General features: G+C 42.2%; 1 protein-coding gene across 1 annotated transcript in view; it reads left to right on the forward strand.

The window, feature by feature from the left end:
* The window catches only part of Gycalpha99B (guanylate cyclase 1 soluble subunit alpha 2), a 130,006-nt gene that overhangs the window by 111,638 nt on the left and 2,359 nt on the right, over positions 1 to 16,009 (forward strand). Inside the window, exons 9-12 of the mRNA XM_076178357.1 lie at positions 563 to 729; positions 1,477 to 1,620; positions 10,100 to 10,254; positions 11,992 to 16,009. The exon at positions 11,992 to 16,009 is cut by the window's right edge and continues 2,359 nt beyond it. Of these exons, the coding sequence (XP_076034472.1) occupies positions 563 to 729; positions 1,477 to 1,620; positions 10,100 to 10,254; positions 11,992 to 12,184 (659 nt within the window). The 3' untranslated portion in view covers positions 12,185 to 16,009. The remainder of the gene's footprint in view (positions 1 to 562; positions 730 to 1,476; positions 1,621 to 10,099; positions 10,255 to 11,991) is intronic.

Genomic DNA, 16,009 nt, shown 5'->3' on the forward strand with positions numbered 1-16,009 from the left:
GCCTGGGTCAGATCCAATGCAGCAATGTAAAATAATCTACATATTTGCTATTGGCTTTACCATAGCCATTATCATTTTACGATAAATTCGTGAAACAACATTCATTTGTTACCCTCTTCATCACTGCAACTTCTACTGTCACTTTCACCTCTACTACTGCACACAGTAATACCAGTTTTTGCCAAACTTGATATTCACAATTATCAAGTTTTACTTTTTTGTCACCTTTTCTACTTAAAATCTATAAGTCTCCGAGTTTTTTCCGTTGCATGATTAGTTATACAAACGTAAATTGTTGAGGCATTGTAACAACTATAGTAGTAGTGTCTATGTATGTTGTAGTAAATGTACTTGTAGTTAAGTTAGTAGCGTCAGTAGTAGTTGCAGCAGTTACATTCTTCATGATAGTTAAGGCAGTAGTGCTTTTGCAGTGAATGGACGTATAAGTTTAAAAAATATATTGAAGTTAGACACAGTAATGGTACACAACTACATTACGGCAGGATCTATGGCGGAAGTAATATGGTGAGATGTACGAGTAACTCAATTATTGTTTCTGCAGGCGAAACCATCGAGGCCCAGACACATGAAGAAGTAACTATGCTCTTCAGCGACATAGTTGGTTTCACATCCATCTGCGCCACAGCCACGCCCATCATGGTCATCAACATGCTACAAAACCTTTACACACAATTCGATTCCTTTTGCGGTCAGCTCGACGTCTATAAGGTAAGATCTTTTATCTGGGGGGTGCTAGCGTTGGGAAACGATCTTTCTGAACCTGCTTTTGTTCCATCTCAACTACTCTACAATTTCTTCTTCAACTCTAGAACTTTCTGTAACAATTTAAGTTATCCTAACTTCTGAATCTCTTCATAATCTAGGTATCATCAACAGGTAGGTTCGTGTAAGCGTTTGTTTCATCTATCATGCCATTAGCATTGATCGATCACGTTATTGATTCCAACATCGAGCCCTGTTGGACCCTACTAGCAGCCCCCCGTTCCCATTAATCTGTTCCTTATTCATTTCAGCAGACTCCCTTTAACCCCTCCTATATATTCCAGTTTCCATGATAGTCTTTTGTGAGATACATTATCAAATGTTTTCTCGTGATTCAGATATACAAAGTCGACCCGCCATCCATCCCTCTTGCTGCACGTCGGTAGGTTTTAGGTAAAAACGCAACACGATGGAAATACATGGCCGTCCTTTTTCTGAACCCAAACTGGTTATGTGCCTAAATCTTCCCTTCCTCTAAACATTTCGCCCGTCTGTCTCTCACCTTCTCCCCACTCAAGAGTAAAACAAAAGCAGGCGAAACTTACAAATGTTCACTGATGCCTAACATGACGAAAAAAAAAAAAAAAAAATTGAAGGGAAGCAAGCCTCATCTCCCGCTTAAAACTATCAACTTTGTCGATAAACCTGCTCAGGCCATCCCTTCTTCCTCTTCTTCTTCTTCTTCTTCAACAGGTGGAAACAATCGGGGACGCCTACTGCGTGGCAGGGAACCTCCATCGGCGGAGCGAATGGCATGCGCAGTTGGTGGCGTGGATGGCTCTCAAGATGATGTACTCGTGCACATCTCATCACACGCACGACGGAAAGCCAATTCAGGTGAGCGAGTTTATCACTAAGGGTCACCAAGGCATCAGCTTGCCCACCGCGCGTGTATTGCGGGAGGTACTGAAGGAAGTCCCTAGCAACGCCAGGTAGCGCGCGCAGCCCTCGCTGGCAGTGCTACAGAAAACAAACAAAACCCGACTCCTGATGGCGGAGGCTGCCATGATTAAAAAAGAAAGAAAGAAAGAAAGAAAGAAAGAAAGAAAGAAAGAAAGAAAGAAAGAAAGAAAGAGGATGGTGATATTTGGCACCCGTTGCCAAAAAAGGGCCTTTCTAGTGACGACGCCCTGTGACACCTTCGCCTCCGAGGGATTGGCGCCAGGGGAGGGGGTGGGGGGTTAAGTGGCGTCACAGAGATGAGCAATTGACCCTGACGGCAGCCAGAATAAAGACTAACGTGCCGCTCAGCGACGCGGAAGAGGCGATACGTGGACGCCGTTCCCAGCGACTCTATTTTCTGTGAGGATGTGGGAGGGAGGAGAGAGGATGGGGAGGGAGGGATTCCCTCCCACCTCCCCGTCTCCGCTCCCCCCTCCCCCCCCCCCCCGCCATAATACGAGACCCGAGAACACGAGACGAGTCTCTCGACGCTGATCAAGAAATCTCGTTTCGAGGCCCGAGGGAGACCAGTATCAACGTGAGAGGCTGCAGCCAGGCTGTTTAAGAGCACAAGCAAAACAAAATCCCCTCCCCCCCCCTTTTTTGGGTATTACTCTGGTGAATCTTTTAGTTCATGGGAAGTCTTTCTATGTACATATTTCGTGGAGTTCAGACAAAGAGAGGGAAAGGGGGAGAGAGAAATAAAGAAAAAAGAGAGAAAGAGAGAGTGAGAGAGAGAAAGAGAGAGTGAGAGAGATGAAGGAGGGAGAGAAAGAGAGAGTGAGAGAGATGAAGGAGGGAGAGAAAGAGAGAGTGAGAGAGATGAAGGAGAGAGAGAAAGAGAGAGTGAGAGAGATGAAGGAGAGAGAGAAAGAGAGAGTGAGAGAGATGAAGGAGAGAGAGAAAGAGAGAGTGAGAGAGAGAGAGAGAGAAGAGAGAGAGAGAGAGAGAGAGAGAGAGAGAGGGAGAGAGAGAGAGAGAGAAAGGAGGGTGAGAGAGAGAGAAGAAGGAGAGAGAGAGAGAGAGAGAGAGAGAGAGAGAAAGAGAGGGGAGAAAGAGATAGAGGAGAGAGAAGGGAGAGAGGGAGAAAGAGAGGAGAAGGAGGGACAGAGAGAGTGAGAGAGATGAAGGAGAGAAAGAGAGAGAGAGAGAGAGAGAGAGAGAGAGAGAGAGAGAGAGAGAGAGAGAGAGAGAGAGAGAGAGAGAGAGAGAGAGAGAGAGAGAGGAGGGAGAGAAGGAGGGAGAGAAGGAGGGAGAGAAAGAAGGAGAGAGAGAGAGAGAGAGAGAGAGAGAGAGAGAGAGAGAGAGAGAGAGAGAGAGAGAGAGAGAGAGAGAGAGAGAGAGATAGATAGATAGATAGAGAGAGAGAGAAAATAAACTGCTACGATGCGAAAATTTAACCAAGTCTAATCCATTTGCCCGCATGCAGTTATTCCTATGAGATGATATTCCATTTAATATTAAAGATGAAATCGCGTACATATGAGCGATTAGAAATCCAGTCTCTGTTGGAAGGAAGCAGAACAGGGGGCCAAAACCGTCGTCCTTTTCACCGTTTTCGGTTTTTACAGGATATTCTTGCAGTGAAGCAAAAATACAAATCGCATGACAACCCTTTTGGTTCGCGTTTATCGTTATGGCATTGCTGAATGTCGTCAGGCGATCGCATTTGTCATTTTTGCATCAGTCTTAATGTATATATTCTAAAACGTCCAATTTAATATGTCTGCTTGGTGATATTTTCTCTGAATGCTTTCTTGTACTTCCGTGAATGGATACTAACGTCTGGAAGTCTATAATTGTTATTTTCATATGCAGGAGTAGATTTTTACAATCGCAGGTAATCGTGTAGAGGTTATAAACCGTTTCAGTCAAGATACGTTATCCACCTGGAACCCATATAAGGAAGCGTGCAACCCCACGCCAAAGAAATAGAGGAGAGTCTGTGGTTTCAGCCTCAGGAAAAACTACAAGTGGCACTGACCAGGACGTGAACGCAAGTAGAGGCCAAAGGATCTAGTAAACGAGGGGAAAATACTGAAACAATCTTTCTGACAATTCTTGGGATCGCCATTATCGGAGGAGGAAGCAGAGCAAAGCCCTACAGTCAGCATACGAGAGAAGACTGTTTTGAAAACGTGTCTCCTCAAAGTTGCAGACATACTGAGCGAGGGTGAAGGCGAGACAAGGAGGCATGTCCAGGTTCGCATTATCATTCGTCATCCAGGAGGTGCTAAGATAAGAGGGAGGGTGGAGCGGGTGTGGAGTGTCATTAGGGATGGAATGGGTGGGAATGATTTTATGCCTTTTCCTTTTTGGCTACCTCCCTTGTAAGGGGGAAAAAGCCTTGGTATATGTATGTATGTATGTATGTATGTATGTATGTATGTATGTATGTATGTATGTATGTATGTATGTATGTATGTGAAGAAATGGGGACGAAAGAGAAATGGGTGTCTCAAGAGACATGATGGACCAAAACAAGTTTTTATTTTTTTTATGAATTCACGTAAACATTTCGAGGAGTCTCAAGAGATGGGATAGAGTAAGACAATTATCATTATTATTGTTGTTGTTTTGGTATGAACTCAAGTGAAAAATTCGAGGAAGAAACAATCTTCCTTGTTCTGGACTATCCGAACTCTGAACTAACAAAACGTCTGGAACTTCGGCCCTTCTTCAGTGAGTTGATTGAAAGCAATGGGTTCTGATGAATTAAGAAAACACCAAATAAAGATGAAGATAAAGATAAAAATAAAGATAAAGATAAACGAAAATAGAGTTGGAGATGGATATAAAGATGGGGATAAAGATGGAGATAAAGATGAAGATATAGTTATAAAGATAGAGATACAGATGGAGAAAAAGATGGAGAGAAAGATAGAGATACAGATGGATAAAAAGATGAAGACAAAGATGGAGATAGAGATAGAGATAGAGATAAAGATAAAAATAAAGATAAAGATGAGTACTGCAGCTTTTGTATATCACGGCCACCAACTGCGGTCCTCTTCAGCAGACACATACGAGGGGGTAAGTGGGAGAATATACACAAGACAAAAGACTGCGGGCGAGGGGAATTTAGGGAGACTCCAGTCACGCTCACCAGTTACAGCAGAGGTACAGTGTAATCAGGGCGGATGACATTTGGAGATTATATATATATATATATATATATATATATATATATATATATATATATATATATATATATTATATATATATATACTATATATATATATATATATATTTTTTTTTTTTTTTTCTTTTTTTTATACTGCAATGCATGTCATGGGGTCGTCGGACCATTGTACACTGGAACTGATAAATCCAGGGAGGTATTTAACGTGAGAGGATTACACTATTTTCCGTCTTAATCTGCTATGGGATTTGATGATTATGGCAGAATTCTTCACACTCCCTGCCATGATTCAAACTGCTGCTGTGTGTTTGTGCCAGTGTGAGTGCCTACGTGCATAGGCGCTATATATTTATATATATATATATATATATATATATATATATATATATATATATATATATATGATGAAGGTGGAAAAAGAAGTCACGGGTCTAGTTCCGAGTTTGTGAGTTTATTGCTGACCGGTTTCGCTCTATGTTTTTTTCAGGAATAAACTCATAAATTCAGAACTAGACCAGTGACTTCTTTTTCCATCTTCATCGACTTGTCACAATGTCCCAGCATATATATATATATATATATATATGTATATATATATATATATATATATATATATATATATATATATATATATATATATACATATATATATATATATATCTGTGTGTGTGTGTGTGTGTGTGTGTGTGTGTGTGTGTCTATGCGTGCGTGTGTGTCTATGCGTGCGTGTGTGTGGCAAAAAGGTTCACTGAATACTAATCCCCCTTGTGAGGGTTTGCTTCAGCGAAGCATAACATTTTACATAAAATGACCACCTCTCTCTCTCTCTCTCTCTCTCTCTCTCTCTCTCTCTCTCTCTCTCTCTGCTGATGGCAGTGGTTTGGGAGCATATCAAAAGAAATGGACACCAGTCTAACAACAACATCAACATCATCATCATCATCATCGTCGTCATCATATAGTCATCATATCGCCATATCATCATCGTCATCATCATCATCATATAATCAACATATCATCATCATTGTCATATCATCATCACCATCATATCATCATCATTATATCATTATCATAGCATCACCCTCATCATCATCATCATATCATCACCCTCACCATCATCACCATTATACCATCATCATCATCATCATCATCATCATCATCATCATCATCATCATCATCATCATCATCACCATCATACCATCATTATACCACCACCATCATCATCATCATTATTATCATTGTCATCATTACTGTTGGTGTTATTATCATTTATATACAATCACTGTCATTGCCCCTCCGGAAATGGGTGGACCAGGTCAAGGGGTGGCCGATGACGTAGCTAACTGGACTATCTGACCGAGCCTAACCTCTTAGCGGGCCTCCGCCAAGAGGTCAGCCTCTCTTTTCTACTTCCCCCTATCCCACTCTGACTAGCTACACTATTCCACCTCCTCTCCACAAGGTGTGTCTTACATAAACACCACCGCACGGGCTTAATCAAAGCCCGTGGGAGTGATACCTCACTAGCCCCCCCCCCCCAAAAAAAAAAAAAATAATAATAATAATAATAATGATAATAATGATGATGATGATGATGATGATGATGATGATGATGATGATGATGATGATGATGATGATGATGATGATGATGATGATGATGATGATGATGATGATGATGATGATGATGATGATGATGATGATGATGATGATGATGATGATGATGATGATGATGATGATGATGATGATGATGATGATGATGATGATGATGATGATGATGATGATGATGATGATGATGATGATGATGATGATGATGATGATGATGATGATGATGATGATAATGATAATAATAATAATAATAATAATAATAATAATAATAAATACATAAATAAATAAATAACTAGATAACGGGCCTCTCCTCCTCCCCCTCCCCACACACCACCACCCTGGTGTCCAGCTGAACAGCTAAACACAAGCTGGAACCGCCCATGCGTTGTATCTTTGCACGAGGTTAATCTGGCTTTGCTGTGGCTAGCCAACTAGTTCGCTGGAAAAAAAAATGCGAATGCGCCTCGTCACTTACCTTGACTGACACGTAGACAGTTGTCCTGCAGTTTGGGGAGTGTGGGAATATCCTTTTGTTTTCGTAGAGAAACATTCTTGAAACGGCACTCGCGATCACACGAAAAACACATAATATTTCTTGAAAGACACTGTGATCCTTCGAAAAGCACTCGAGACACTTGTGTAAACATAAAATCAAATCCTGGACACCGACACCCCAACTCGACACAGATCCTTAACAAACTAACTTGGCGCCCTTGCGATGTCCTTTTCGTTGTGAAACGAAGAACTACGATTGGCAGGATTGGGTCACGTGACTCAAAACAATTATGTCATTGGCTGCAGCGATCATGAATTACATAAAGTCTCCGCAAGATGTCGTCGACGCACGAAAGCGCGGAAGGAGAAATGTAAACAAAAAAGAAGACATGATTGTCGTCGTCAAGGGAAGGTCAATCTTATTTTCTCTGGATTATGTCAACAAAATTGAGATAAACGACTTCCTCTCTTCATCTTGCAAGGGGGCTGGGTCTTCCCGATTATTTCTTAAGGAAAGATTCTCAGATCCTTGATGGCGGAGAGCGAGAAAATTATTAATGATAAACGTCGAAAAGAGGAGTGCAGCACATTCAACGAACGAGAAAAAAAAAATCAGCTTCAGCAGGCGTTAGCCAGAATAAAATGTGCAAAGACGTTACCTGGTCGAAGGGGAGTCCCATCCCTAAACAGCTTAAATCGCCCAGTGACAGCCAGAATAAAATCAAAAGTCGATTGTGTGTGTATTTGATTCACCATGGTCTTGGATCACGTGTTGGACTCGTGATCGACACTTATTAACCTCCCGGATGAGAGTTCAGGGCCCGTGTGTGTGTGTGTATTCACTTGGTCTTTGGATCACGTGTTGGACTCGTGATCGACAGCTATTTCCCTCCTGGAAGAGAGCTCAGAGCTCGTAGGTCCGATCTATGGGTAATGCTATGACCTTGCACACACACACACACACCCAACTCCCCGCCCACGAGAGTTGGAGTAACACCCCTCAGCGCTGCGATACTATTATTATTTCAGCTCCGGGCGAGAGTCGAACCCGGACCTCCGTAGTGGCAGGCCAGAGCTCTAACCACAGCGCCATGAGAGGTGTGTGTGTGTGTGTGTATGTGATTCACCATGGTCTTGGATCACGTGTTGGACTCGTGATCGACACTTATTAACCTCCCGGATGAGAGTTCAGGGCCCGTGTGTGTGTGTGTGTGTGTGTGTGTGTGTGTGTGTGTGTGTGTGTGTGTGTGTGTGTGTGTGTGTGTGTGTGTGTGTGTGTGTGTGTGTGTGTGTATCTGTGTGTGTGATTCACCATGATCTTGGACCACGTGTTGGACTCGTGATTGACAGCTATTTCCCTCCCAGAAGAGAGCGGTTGTGTGTGTGTGTGTGTGTGTGTGTGTGTGTGTGTGTGTGTGTGTGTGTGTGTGTGTGTGTGTGTGTGTGTGTGTGTGTGTGTGTGTGTGTGTGTGTGTGTGTGTGTGTGTGTGATTCACCATTGTCTTGGATCACGCGTTGGACCTGTGATCAACAGCTATTACCCTCACGGATGAGAGCTTAGAGTTCATATATGACCGATATATGGGTAATGTTGTAACCTTACACGCACACACACACAACTCCTCGCCCACGAGAGTTGGAGTAACGACTCGCAGCGCAGCGATAATAATTCTATTTCAGCCTTGAGCGGAATTCAAACTCGGACAGCTGTAGTAGCGGTTGCGAACGCTACCACCACGCCGTGTGTGTGTGTGTGTGTGTGTGTGTGTGTGTGTATGTGTGCGTATGTGTGTACGTGTACATGTGTGTGTACACGTAAACGAATCTGTGTTATTGACAGTCATGTTTCCATGCACGCTGCGTTATTGTTCCTGCTGCTGTCATTTATGATTAATGACGAGGCCGCTGAAGGAAGTATGAAATATAATGTTTAGCTCAACGAAACAACAAATTATTGTTTACATTGGTAATACTTATTAGTCACTGAGTTATGCGTATCTTTCAATGTATTTATTTATTTTTCCATAGGATGAGAATTGTTCTTACGATTTTATTCAAAGAATTGTTAGATATGAAACACGGCAGGAACTATTGGCCACAGTTCTTGTCCCCTTCCCCCCTTCCCTTCTTTCTGGGGCAATTGGCGCCAAAATTATCTGTTTATTGACCAAGTGTCAACTCTTCCGATACTCTCTGTCTGGTTTTAGCCAATCCTGCATGACCGCATTCAGCTGGGGGACGAAGCCTCTGTGGGTTTCCCTTTTTTTTTTTTTTTTTTTTTTTTTTTTTTTTTTAAAGTTCCAAAGTTATCACATTTCCCTCTCGAAGGGGGAGTCGAGACAGGACGCCACGGGAGCACCTGAGACCCTTGCAGGGCTGGGACGGGGACCCACGAGTGTGTGTAACCTTGTGTCTGTCGAGTAAACACAAGGACGATTATATACCTTCGCCTCTAACTTCCTCGCCATCTGTACTCTTCGCCTTCACGAAGTTAAGACATGCCAAGTCTACGTCGTTCTTCTCTATTTTTCGTTCTCTCCCTCTCCCTTTCTCTCTTTTTTCATTTTTTATTTCTTCCCCGTCCTTGTTTCTCTCTCTCGTCTTTTTTCTTTCTCGTTTCTTTTTCTTTCTCGTCCATTTTTTTTTTTTTTTTTGTAATCATCTGCGTGTGAGGTGAGGCTCCACGTAAGTGCCATCTGGCAAAGATGAAAACAAACCCAATCTGAAAAGCTGCGTCGACCAGCACTTTGGCACAGTACCTGCAGAGAGAGAGAGAGAGATAGATAGATAGAGAGAGAGAGAGAAGAGAGAGAGAGAGAGAGAGAGAGCAGAAATGAGGTGGAAAAGCTTTGAAACAAATAAAAGAGAAACTAGATAATGCGATAACATCATAAGAATCTTATTTTTATCCATCTTTTTTTTTCAAAGAAACGGCAGATAATGCTCGTCACTTCTACCTTACAATGCTCTTTGGGGACTGTTGGGACAGATAACTGCCACTGCTGCGAATGGGATAGGATCCCGGGACTCGAACCCGTGACTACGCAAGCGCATGACCCGGAGGCTTCCGAGGCCGCCACCTCCCTCACAAGGGACACCACACTGACGCTCTTTTGCCTCTTCCTTCCACAGATGAGGATCGGCCTACACACGGGCAACGTGCTGGCCGGCGTCGTGGGCACGGCCATGCCCCGCTACTGCATGTTCGGCGCCAACGTCACCATCGCCAACCAGTTCGAGTCCGGATCCGAACCCCTCAAGATCAACATCAGCCCAACAACTCATAGGTACAGGAAGATCACAAATGTGTGTGTGTTTGTGTGTGTATGTGTGTGTGTGTGTGTGTGTGTGTGTGTGTGTGTGTGTGTGTGTGTGTGTGTGCGTGTGTGTGTGTGTGTGTGTGTGTGTATGCGGGCGTGTATGCGTGCGTGTGTTTGTGTGTGTGCTCGTGCGAGCGTGTATGTATACGTGTGTGTGTGTGTGCGTGCGTGTGTGTGCGTGCGTGTGTGTGCATGCGTGCGATCGTTTATGTGAAATCGAGCGCGCGCGCGTGTGTATTTGTTCGTGTGTGTGTGTGTGTGAGTGTGTGTGTGTGTGTGTGTGTGTGTGTGTGTGTGTGTGTGTGTGTGTGTATGTTCGCGTATTTGTGTGTATGTTTGAGTGTGTTTGCGCGTGCGTGTGTGTGTGTGCGCATGCGTTCCCGCGCATCCGCGTGGATGTTTGTGCCTTTACCTAATTGCATCCACTTAATTGTATTTCCCTAATTGCAATATCCAGGAAGGAAGCTGCCCCGCCGTGATCCCGTTTCCCTTTCCCTCATCCACCAAAGTTTAGCTTTAAAATCGCTGATGATTTCCATCTGGACTTGATCTCCTTTAAGGCTATTCCAGGCCTCGATGCATCCGCATGGAAAACTGCGTTTCTTGATATCTTCCAGGCACGGATACCTTTCCAATGTATTTCCATGACTCTGAGGCGCCCTCGTGCCCTGAATACAAAAGAAGTTCCCTCTCTCAGTTTTGTCCTCTCCTATCCAAGACGTGAGGAACGCAACTACATCACCCCTTTCTCTTCTTTCTTTTCATGGTGACAGGTCCTTTGCGTCTGATCTCACCTTGTATGATTTATATGTTAGTCTGAGGATTAATTTACTTGCTGCTCTTTGTATTTTCTCTGTATTATTTCTGTTGCTAAATCAGACAAGAACTGGTTTACCAACAGTGTGGTTAACGAATAGAATAGACGTAGTAACAATGTAGTGAGCAGTGAAACAACTGGTTGTTTTAAGACTAGATTAGATAATCTTATGGATGGGGATGACAGGTGGTAAGGAACATGGAACTGCCTAGTGTAGGCCTTATGGTCTCTTGCAGTCTCCTCCATTCTTATATTCTTATGTTTAACCACATCACCACTGCACATTCTAATCTGGGATGAATTATTCTCAGCGAGTTATTTTTCATCATCACTTTTCCGTCCATGCAGCTAAAGGCCATTCTTATCATTATCAACACTGTATGTCTCACACATAATATCACGGTTGTGTCTGTCGGGAAACATAACCCACACTCCCACATCCTTGCATGACGATATTATAACTTCAGGTACAAGCTTTGCATGTCTTGTTTATATAAACATCACTGAACTATTTACACTGATGTGAGTGGTTGAAACAATGACATCTATATCAGTAGTAACAAGTGTCATAACCAAGAAGAACCACAAGATTTTTTTTTTATTTACTATTGCTGGCTTTTCGTCTCTCCCTCTCTCCCTATTTCTGGAGCAATTAGGCCGGTGTCACATGATGCGGCTACATCTTTATAACGACCATCATCTCCTCCCCCCTTCCTGGTTACAATACTATCATAACCTTTCTTGTCTAATGACTCCAAAAGAAGACTTTGCCATAGCTAACAACGAGCCACAAAGTCGGCCCCAAACAGCGTGACAGCTTATCATGCACTAGATCTGGAAACCGGAATACAGTAGGTTTTGACTCATTTGCATTCCCTCCCCTGCAGGCATCTTGCAGCCACGCCCGGCTGGTCCTTCACGCCTCGCTCCAGAGACTGTCTTCCTAAGAGTTTCCCTCAAGATATTCCGGGGACGCCCCACTTCCTGGATTCGTACCACCACCCCGACGTGGACAAGAACCTCCCACTGCCGGCCCACGTGAACGAGGCCTTGAGCCTTCTGGAGGTCGACAAGTCCTGATCATCGCTGCCACGGTGTGGAAGTGCGAGTTGCGTGAACTGCTTGTATGGATGGCGAGGGGAAATGGTTTACGTACAGAGTATAGTCTATGGCTTACGTATGCATGTGTATGGAAGGGAATATTCTTTTAAGGCTCAAGTTTTGTTTTAAGGTAGAAATAACAGCCTTTCCCGGCTGATAACACCTGCCGGAAAAAAAATATAATTTCTTCACTTGCCACGTTTTCCTCAAGAAATATGAATATCTAAGCTGTACAGAAGATTTGCGTCGTGTCTCTAGCCAAACCGTGATGACAATATTTGCAACAGATCTTTCGATGGAATTATACTTTACCCCCTTACAGTTTCATAGATTGAACATTTTTGCTTCCTATTATCACAAACTTAAATTTCTATGCAATTTATCACCGTCGTAAATGCGTGATATGGGATATACATATCTTCTAGTGAATCTAGTCATTACTCACCACACGCCAAAATCACTGTTTACTGATGACGTTTGTCGATATTATTTTCACCAACTCTCACCGCTCTCATGTTTTGCATTATTCTCCAGTTTTTCTTATGGTAGATTAATCTTTACCCAAATATAATTGAACATTAATAACTACCGTTTTTCCAACAATCTTAATTAAAGCGGGACCCACATAATTGAAAAGGGTTATGAAGATCAAGGAAAATGTTTGGTTGAAGACGATGATAATTTGTCTAATATATCAGACCTACCTAATATAACATTATCCCACCAACCTAACTTCCCTAGTTAATTTAATCTAACCAATCTAATTATTACTGACCTAACTTAACCAAACTGGCCAAGCGTAGCTCACCTAATCTAACCTAGTTTACCATACTTCACTAAGCCTAACCTTTTGTAGTGGGTACGGCTGTGGGTAATAAGACAGCGTGTGTGGTGAGTAGAAGTGCACGGAGAAGGGTATCGTTATATTTTATATCACACGTTTGAGATGGGAATAATCCGTGCATAAATTTAAGCCTAATACTTTCGGGAACCCAAAACACGTACAGTGATCTGTCATAAATGAATGGCAGTAAAGTAGAATAATATTGATTTTCCGCTCTTGGTGTTGGCAGGCTAGCATTTATTCTAGTCTCTGATTGCTTGTACAGTTAAAGCAGTTTGTTTCAAGCTAGCCAAGGCTCGTGTGGCACAACATTCATGTCTTAGCAGTAATGCTCTCCTGTCCAGACAGACACCCACAACTTCGAGCGTCAATGCTTAGCCCTAACGCGCATGAGTCAGAGGGAGGACTGCCACTGGCTACCTGGAAAGATGGGCAGGACTTGGCCCCGGTTGCTACTTAGTCATTAATCACGGGTTGCACAGAAGACATGTTTCGACAATCACACGTTTAAACCTCGCCCAGATATAAAGTTTCAGAACTCCCTGTACCTGTGTGTCATCATATGCGTAAGCCCTGGCATGGGAGAGATGAAGAAGAAAAAGTAAGAGAGAGAAGAGGCATATGCCAATCGAGAGCGGAATTTCACAAGTCAAAGGCAGGGAGTTTCCCAAACAAATCTTGAAGTGTGAAGTCATTGTTCCCAACATTAACTCTTAAAGTGGCAAATAAGAAACGGTTTTATATTTACCAGAGGTTCTAGTCACGATAGATATTTAATCATAGCTTTTCCTTGAAAGGAAAATGGTGGGGGCGAAGTGCACGAAGTTAGCAAAGTATAAACAAAAGACGCAGTCTTCACACTAGTGTGCATTCGTAAGTAGTGGAAAAGCACACACATACATATACACACACACACACACACGTAATCCCCTATGATTCTTAAGTTTTCCAATTGGTGCATAGTAGGAGCTGCATGAAAATCCTCCCAAAATAGGTCAAGATTACTTACTTGCATACATATACAACTCTTATACCAAAAGCTTCATTCGGACAACGTGATTACAGATGTAGCATGCCTGGACATTACATGTGGCGCAAACTGACGTCATGTTTTGCAGGAATCGTTTTCTGACTTCGCTGATCGAGGATTCGTGGTTCTTAATTAAGTGCCAAATTTGGCGCAAAATTCGTTTAAAAATAACGTAAAGGGGCGTTACTTCAAGTGCATTTAAGTCGCATCTGTAGGATATCAAATAATTTTTGTAAAAATACTCTAGTCTTTACTTATCAAAGATCTCTTATTGTTAAGGTGTGAACCCCATTTAAGTTTGGTTGTAAGTGACGCTTTTTAGTGTGTTTAAATCGCATCCTAAAAACATATCTTGTTTAAATATCCGTTAGATTTTACTGATCAGGAAGAGGAAGTAGGATAGGCCTACTTAGACTTCAGCATCAGTCAAAAGTAACCACAACATGATTAATTACTTATGAACCATGCCGATTCATCATATGCAACACTGTAGCTAAGCATGCATGGCTGTACAATAGCTGTACGTCTTCACCGTAGGCTGATGATGTAATTTCCAATGTTACCATGCCACTTCTGTCAAGGCATTTAATGTCAGTAAAATGTAGAATATCATAATTGGTGATTTTTTTTTTCTAAAGGGTGGCCCGAAAGATTGACCCTGCCTCTGCCAAAATATTCCAAAAGATCAGGTAATTTAGATAAACCAGCAATTTTATTTTGAACAGTGATAATTGGGTATACATGCCATTTAAAAATTGAGGAACAGTAGAGCCAATGCTGCATACCTAGGTCTTGTTTCTTTCAAATCGAATCGCAAATTATTTTGTATTATGCATCAGGGTTGTTGGGCTTGTAATGCTGAAGAGGGATATGAGTAATATATTGTAATGCTTAATTGACCAACAAAGTATCATTATCGATGCTTTTAGCACAATTTTTTTTTCTTTTTTTTTTTTTTCTTTTTTTGGCCACGATGGCAAAACTCGGCCCTGGTAGGATGGAGGCTCTTTTTCAGTAGGAAAAAAGAATATGTCGTTGAATCTAAGAAATCAAAAGAGTGGAGTGTAAACTAATGAAGGAACAGCCATGTTGAAATTAGCTGATGTGAGCCAGTACATTTCCAAGTGGATTTTCCTCCACCTATCCACATGTATTTTTATTTAAGCTGGTTGTTCCTCCATTTATTCACAAGTGAAATATAAGAAGAGAGATCGATGAGGAGCCGACAACAGAGAAGAGTGCCAAAGGATCTGAATGATGTTCTGAGGTTTCCTCAAGAAACAGTTCTGGAGTTTCTTGCCGATAACTGGAGTCTTGATTTGATAAAAAAAAAAAAAAAATCAAGATCGTGAAGTCTTCCCAGATGCCCCACGGAGAATGCTATCACATCGAGGCAAACAAGGGTGTGGTTTAGCGTGACATGGTGGGAAAATTAACCACAAAGAAGCAGATACAAGGATCTATATGCATTGTTTATCTTCTGATTGTGAGGATGACAATATAGTGACCAGGACATCTGTCACAATTGGTACAGTAATGTTAGTTCCACTGCCATAAAGTTCAGTCAAAAATGTGGATGAATGTTAGCACACCTTCAAAGAATAACTGGTGTTACATGAGAGTGGCTAAGGATGTAAGACTAGATCTTTGTGATGCACTTACAGGCTGACATGAGTTCTGACAATCAAACGACACATCCTCATTCATGCGAATAGGCAACATGAGTCCTTTCATAATTTTGAGAAAGGAACGAAACTGCTAAAATAGTTTTAGTCATGACAACAAACACAGTACTTTCGAATAACACAGGTAACTTTTCTGAAGTTATGTAATGCTTGAAGTATCGGATGAACACTGGCTTGAATGAATCTAGATGCCACAAGTTTGTGAAGACATCCGGACCAAAGACGATTGGAACATCTTTCTTGGC

This window comes from Oratosquilla oratoria, chromosome 3 (assembly GCF_046742065.1).
Source record: "Oratosquilla oratoria isolate Oo_2021 chromosome 3, ASM4674206v1, whole genome shotgun sequence".
In the NCBI taxonomy this organism is placed as follows: domain Eukaryota; kingdom Metazoa; phylum Arthropoda; class Malacostraca; order Stomatopoda; family Squillidae; genus Oratosquilla; species Oratosquilla oratoria.